Raw genomic sequence first — 7,022 nt, forward strand, 5'->3', positions numbered from 1 at the left:
CACATGTATGCATTTGACCACACACACACACACACACACACACACACACAATTTCTGTGAAGATGAAAAGCTGTGAAGTGATGATGTGTCTGAAATCTTCCCGTTTCACTTCTGCAGTCTTGTATCTCTCACTGACACACACACACACACACACACACACACACACACACAGCAGGTGGGCAGTCACACATTATTTTAACTTGACACACATATGTGCATAAATAATCGGAATTCATACATTTTGACTCATTTCCTGTTGAGAAGTCATCTTCCTTGATGGACCCTATACTGGATGGTGCGATTGTGTAAGATAACCCCGAAACACCACCAGTCCGCCAGAAACAGCATGCCTGTTCAGGCTACTTTTACAAACACCACCACCATAAGCCAAGCACTGAGCATGGTGTGGGTGGAGAATCAGTATCTAACCCTTGATCCCAGCACCCTTGCGTCCTGCACTCGGCTTTTTTGAAGACTTTGGCTGCAGCTCAAACACACACACACACACACACACGCACACACACACACGCACGCACGCACGCACGCACGCACGCACAGTATGACAACAAAAACTGAACAAAAACCCAAAGAGAAGCAGAACCTCTGTTCTGCAGTGGTACTGAGCTCAGGTCCAGGTCCCCACAGTACAACAGAGTGCAGATTTTTTTGTACAGATTATTTCTGATCACCACCAGAGGATGCATTGTGTGCCACGCCAACCCCATCACAGGACTAAGACCTGCCTATAAACTATGGCAAAATATCTACCAGCCATACAAACTACTCAGCCGTATACTTTATTCATATATGCTCCATGCACGTGTCAAAAGGGTAAACTTGCCGAGGACCACACCCATCTGTGCAACACACACACACACACACACACACACACACACACAGAGCACTCTTTACATAAAAGTGATCCAGTAAATGTGTAAGCACACACAACCAGTCAAAATCCTTAGCCTCAGAATTATGAATAAGTAATGAATAAACCCATAGCAACAAGTGCGTGCTGAGATCAGACACGACCTGTTTGCACCGTATAACGACGTCCATGTATTCTCGCTCAGAATTTATTTTTAAAGTATGTAGAATTCGACCACTAATCAGTAAATTAAAAGCAATAACGCAAACTGATCTGGAGTGGACTAACCCCTTTAGACCAAGTGGAGCTAAACCTTCACGTCTCCGTTGTTGTAAAATCACAGTTGTAAAAGTAAACTGAACATTCCCTCTCCCTGCAGCAGTGTTTTAAAACACCAATTTAAACATGACTGCCTAAGAGTGTTAACCACGGCCAACGCAACACTTTTAAAGCTCTGGGATAGTTTTAAAACTAACAGAAACTAGCCCACATATAATAAACACTGTTCAGCTTAAATGACAAATATGAAAAAAAAAAGTTTGAATTATATTGTTTTTCAGTAAACATGAGACGTTTATTTCCAAATTTGAACCACAGAAAAAAAACGAACATCTGACACGAGCTCGTTTGCATATACATGTTCTTGTGCTAAAACACGGCTACCGTAAAAACAACTAAACTACTTCGTTACGGACGCTCAAGGAGCGCGAAGGCGGACACATAACGGGAAATGTCATTAGACCATATTGTGTTGCGGCGTCTCACGCGCCGACCAGCGGCCCTGTCGCGTGCGATCTGGGACATGTTCTGAACATCTGTTCAAACGCGCGCGTGCGGTCACGATCTGGCGAGAAAGAGCTCGAGCCCGTAACTCAACACGTCGGGGCCGCCTGGACGTGACGCGAAGTTTCGGAGAATTACTACGTAGTTCGCAAATGTTTCGCCGCGAGCCATGCACGCGCAACCCCTTTAAATACTTCAGCGGTCGCCCACTTGGGCCAGGGCAAATGTGTTTTTTCAATAACAACTTTGTTATGATTTGGTACAAATATAGTTGCTAAAAGCGCTGCTTCACTATCCATTGAATAACGATGCCTTATTGGGAGAGAACACTGAGGAAGTCGCTTAGTTTTCTGGCTCGTACATTTTCCAGCACGGTCCTGGAAAGCATACTGGGGAGACTCCTGACACCCACGTTCTCCGTTATCTACAAAGAACAAGTAACTTCTGTCCCCAGAGACCCGGGACAACTTCTCAGTCAACTAGTCGTACGTCAAACCCAAGCAAACGTGTTAGAAAACAGACGCACACAGCCGTAACACATGTAACATCAGTTACCTGCCAGCCTTTCGCCCGTTACGCTCTCTCTCATGTTGGATGCGTGCAACAACAGCCGTGCGTAACTTTCAGGAAGGAACCTAAAGCGCGGAAAAAAATAACAACCTTTTGACGAAACAAGCGACAACGTACATCGATAGACGTCGGTGTGGTACCAAGAGAAGCGCAGTTCAGCCAAAATAAAAGTCATGTGCAGTTATTCGTGTCGCTACTCAAATCAGCAATTACTACACAGTATCATCCGATTAATCTTAGGCTCACACATTAAACTCACAATAACTTTTAGACTTTAAGTAATTATAATAATCATAAAATGCATATATTTAGAAAGATAAATGTTTTGGTGAAATTACTGTAATATGTCGCAGTAAATATAATACGACTTTTATTCTCGAGGATGTTTGCTCGTCAAACACCTTTGGGAACGCTTAACATATCTTGCTTCACGTGCCTTTGGCGAAACGCTCGAGTTTAAGTTTCAAATGCCACACCGTAACAACTTAATATTGCTTGACATCAAGTCCATATTTTAATCTTATTGTCACGTGTAATTGCAACATTTTGTTGTGCGCTTATGGCAAATAATTCCGGTCAGTACATTGCTGTAGACCATTATGTCACCGTAATCCGCTTTGATGTTCACAGAACCTTAAGACAGTATTCAGTGTACTTCTGCTTGTGCAGATCTATTCACTTGTTTGAGTGTAAATGTGAACAGTGTGTTGGGTGTGAAAACTCTATTTTGTAAATAAATTTACAAACAGTAAAAGGACGTTAGGGACAACTCTTAGACAGGGACCTTTGACGTTAACTTTCTCCGGTCCTTTACTGCCACCTGGTGTTAAGTGTGAAACCCTCAAACGTGGTGTACTACTTCGTTAAATTACAGATGTTTTCATAATGTTCGTTAATTAACACACGTAATCGAATAACAGTGGTAAAACAACTTAAAAAATATAATAAAGCAAGAAGCAACACTGTATAACAAGTTTAGTTAATAAAGTATTTTATAAACAACTTTTGAATTACTGTTTAATAGATTGTTTTGAAAAGATTACAGATGTTTTTGGTGTTGTCTTTTGCATAATGTAAAAAAAAATCCTTGGGAGACATTTATGATTGAATATTCTGTGATCGTTCATGACTGTCATTCTGTAAACGTCATCAGTGACTGGCGACCGCAGGTCATGTGCTGCGAATCTGTCCCCTCCTGACAGTGTAACATGCTTTCAGAAGGCAACAATGGTTGACCTTTAAGTGTGACTCTGCAAGTCCGAGACGGAAGAAGTATTTTGTCAGTTTCAGGCATGCCACTTCAAATATCCCACAAGACCTAAAATCGTACCAGAATGCCTTAAAGTGTAACAGACTCCCGATTTGTACCAATTCCTCACTTAATAAAAACTATTTAAGACTGAAGAGTTATGATTATTGTAACACAACAGTGATTCAACTTGACACGATGTTCAGCTCTGCCCAGAAAACATGGCCCTCTCAATGACACATCAAAAGTGTGCATGTGTGTTTGGGGGGGCAGCTTTAAATGAAATGTGTTGCTACTATTTCTTGCACATCATATATGTGGCTACAAGGTTGCTTTAGTGTATACTGTACTTTACATTACACATTGGCTGGCTTTGTCATGGAGCCACTGTCTTGTAACGTAATGATTGATTATAAAAATGCTGGCAGTTCACAACTGGTGAGAAAAAGCAGCTTTTGCGGTGCTTTACAACGCTGGCTCCCGGGCCGTGCTGGGGACAGGGCTAGATCCACAGGCTGAGGACACTGAGGACATCCAACAGCTGTGAAATCTCCTGCTTTGCAGCCAGTTATATCTCTAAACTTTGCCAAAAGACCAGCTTTGGCAATCATGCACACAAGATTAAGAGGCACTAAATAAATGGCACTTTAACAGAAAATAATTAAAGTTTTCAAATAAAGAGTTTTAGATGCTTAAATGCTAAAAAAACAGTTTGTAGGGAAAAGAAATATGAATATGCAGAAACCTGGCTATGTCTCTGAGAAAGACTTGGATACTGTAGCTACGAAAAAAAAAAAGCTCTTTACTCCAGAAAAGAGAAGCTGACCCCTTTGCCCTTATTGGCTCCCTCTGTAGTCCGCCACCACTTAAGTTCTCTCATTGGTTCTGCAGCCATTCCACTCGAAGCTCAGCCACCTCCTTTCCGTACCAGTCGTGCAGTTTGGAGAAGCAGCCGGTTCCGGGTGACACAGGGCTCTCCAGCGACCCACCGGGCGTCTTCCTGCGTGGTGGAATGGGCGGGGGCATCTCCCCATCTTCCACCTCAACGCCCTCCCCTTCCCAGAACACCCCAGACAAGCCCACCTCGCCAACACCATTAGTCAGACCCTTGTTCCAGGACACACCATTTTCCTTCCCGAGGATCCCCAAGGAAAGAACCCCTTCGACAGACGTCTCAGGATCCTGTGACAGGGAGCCCTGGAGCCCGCCCGGAGCCTGAGACAAGGACAGCGCAGGGTTTGGGCGAACCCCACTCCCTCCTCCTGCCCCACCTCTTCCCCCTCCTCCAGGAGGCGGAGCCTTCTTCACACGGCCCTTACCCCGTGACAAAAGTGCCTCTTGCTGCGCCTCCTCCAGCTGCCGCTCCAGCTCCCGCACCACCAGCCTCATGTAGTCGAAGCTGGCCCGAGACAGCGCCTTCACCCACGACTCCATGGAGGCTCCGCCCTCGGCGGCCAGCTTGTAGACGCGGGCACGGGCGCACTCGAAGCGCACGGCGAAGGCGAACTCGGTCGTCTCGGAGTCGCACAGCTCCACCGTGCATCCCTCCAGCACGATGACGCCCAGCGGCTCGCGGCTCTCGCGCTCCTCGAAGTAGAAGAGCAGGTTGCCCTTCAGCACGCACCAACGCCGGTGGAACACCGGGCTACGCTCGCTCTTCTTCAGCAGGAAGCCCGTCTTGTCCGGCGGAGAGCTGCAGGTGGCATAGTATGCCACACTCCTCTCATTAAGCTTCATGGCTTAGCACAGAGACAGCACAGCGCGGGGAGACTGTGGAAAAGGGAAATCACCACCTATTAAGACGCACTTGTTCTGCAAACAGGAACTTAACACTCCAAAAGCTCATGTTTGCAGCAATAGACTTGCAGGATAACAAGTCTCAGGTCTATAGCAATCAAATAGATGTTAGCCAGAAGTCTTAAGAGACTGAACAGGGAGTAATAATATAGGTAATCAAAAAAGTAACTCTGCTTAACATGTAATTAAACTGTGTTCTGTACGAGTGTGTGAGAAAGAACAAGACAAATACAAGAGTGAGAGAGAGATAGGGAAAGAGAGACTCTGTGAGTGTGTGTTTGTAAGAACAGTCTCTTACGGTATGCAGGTGAGCCATGTACACTTGGGCTCCGTTCTTCACATCACATGGCGACACCGAACCTCGCCATCACGGGCCACTAATGAAAAGCCCTGAAACACATGTGTACTGTGTGACACACCGACCTCGAGGCGTAACATTTCCAAAGAGGAATGAGTAATACGAGCGAAAAGGCAAGAAATAAATGAGTGGCAGGATTAATATATTCCCAAAAGTCTATTTCTAGTGGCGCATCACGCACTGTTACCACGAAGACCATTAAAGGTCTCGTTCAACTATACGGTGTTAAACCAGCACACTGTGTAACTTCTTTACTAAATCTTCCAACTCAACAATTACCCCATATTTATGTTACATTGAGATCCTATAAAGACCGCTGGATAGCTGGCTGGTTTTCTCTAACGTTAAATGACTGCGTCTTAACCTACACCATGTAAACTAGATAACGTTATAGCTGGTGTATAACATCTTAGCGTTATAACGTTAGGCTATATAGAGGGACATGCCACGGTTACGGTTATAAACCACTGGAAGACGCGTCCATATACCAACAGGTAAAGAACACTTCAAACGCTGTTTAGTCGACCTAAGCAAGTCATCTACACCACAAGTAAGCGGGTTCGGTAGGTGTTGGGTCTTAACAGATGCGATTTAACAATAAATCAAAGTTCAGTGTGCAGAGTTTTCCAGCGGTGTGATAACTAGTCAGAACTTAACGAACACAGCCGACGCCTCAACCACAGCCTCACAACCCAGCGTTAGCTAGCGGCTAGGCCAGCCACCCGGCCACTCTCGGGTCAGCTGGGTCAGCTTTTGTACGCCTTCACTTTTACAAACACACAGAAACACAACTTTGATAAAAACATGAACAGGGAAGAGTTCAACTCGCGAACGTTACAATATAACGTGTGGAGCTAAACAGGTAAGACTAACCAACTCCAGGGTTAGCCGTCTTGCTAATTAATTAACTAGATAAGATAGTTATTCGCCAGCTAAACGGACAGTCGTCACACGCAGTGCTTATAAATCTTTATACGTAGTCGTGCTAATGTAGGGCGGTTTCGTTAAGCGCTATAACGTATGTTTATAACGTATGTTTATCTCACCGCTCGTTTCTCTTCACCGTAGAAGTCGTTTTGTTAAGACTCCTTCCATGCCCATCTCTGATCACGTGACACGCACAGAACCCTCGCGCACGACTGTTGGCGTTTATTCGTAACGGCTAAAACGGAACCTGCACGAGTCAAGCGGATGACTTAACATCTAATCATAAAATTACCGTTATTATTTTTACATAATTTAATTTTGTAAAGGATACACGGCAGAAAAGAGAAGAGTGATAACCCTAAATGACAGACACCCGAAATCTTAGATCTGTATTCACAGAAAGATTCACCACGGGCAAGTCTGATATTTATTTAATTTGCGACACAGTACAGATTGGAGTGTGAGAGGTG

General features: G+C 44.7%; 2 protein-coding genes across 2 annotated transcripts in view; both read right to left on the bottom strand.

The window, feature by feature from the left end:
* The window catches only part of sh2b3 (SH2B adaptor protein 3), a 30,691-nt gene extending 28,345 nt beyond the window's left edge, over positions 1–2,346 (bottom strand). The window contains exon 1 of the mRNA XM_076998828.1: positions 2,207–2,346. The gene's annotated coding sequence lies outside the window, so the exon portion shown is untranslated. The remainder of the gene's footprint in view (positions 1–2,206) is intronic.
* An 834-nt stretch (positions 2,347–3,180) lies between these two features.
* On the bottom strand, positions 3,181–6,791 carry LOC143509929 (sesquipedalian-1-like). The gene is made up of 3 exons (XM_076998832.1): positions 6,672–6,791; positions 5,566–5,657; positions 3,181–5,240 (listed from the first exon to the last, which is right to left on the bottom strand). Exon 3 carries the CDS (start codon positions 5,205–5,207, stop codon positions 4,347–4,349), a length of 861 nt encoding a protein of 286 aa, XP_076854947.1. The 5' UTR covers positions 5,208–5,240; positions 5,566–5,657; positions 6,672–6,791; the 3' UTR covers positions 3,181–4,346.
* Positions 6,792–7,022: the final 231 nt, after the last annotated feature.

Source organism: Brachyhypopomus gauderio, chromosome 3 (assembly GCF_052324685.1).
Source record: "Brachyhypopomus gauderio isolate BG-103 chromosome 3, BGAUD_0.2, whole genome shotgun sequence".
Lineage (NCBI taxonomy): Eukaryota > Metazoa > Chordata > Actinopteri > Gymnotiformes > Hypopomidae > Brachyhypopomus > Brachyhypopomus gauderio.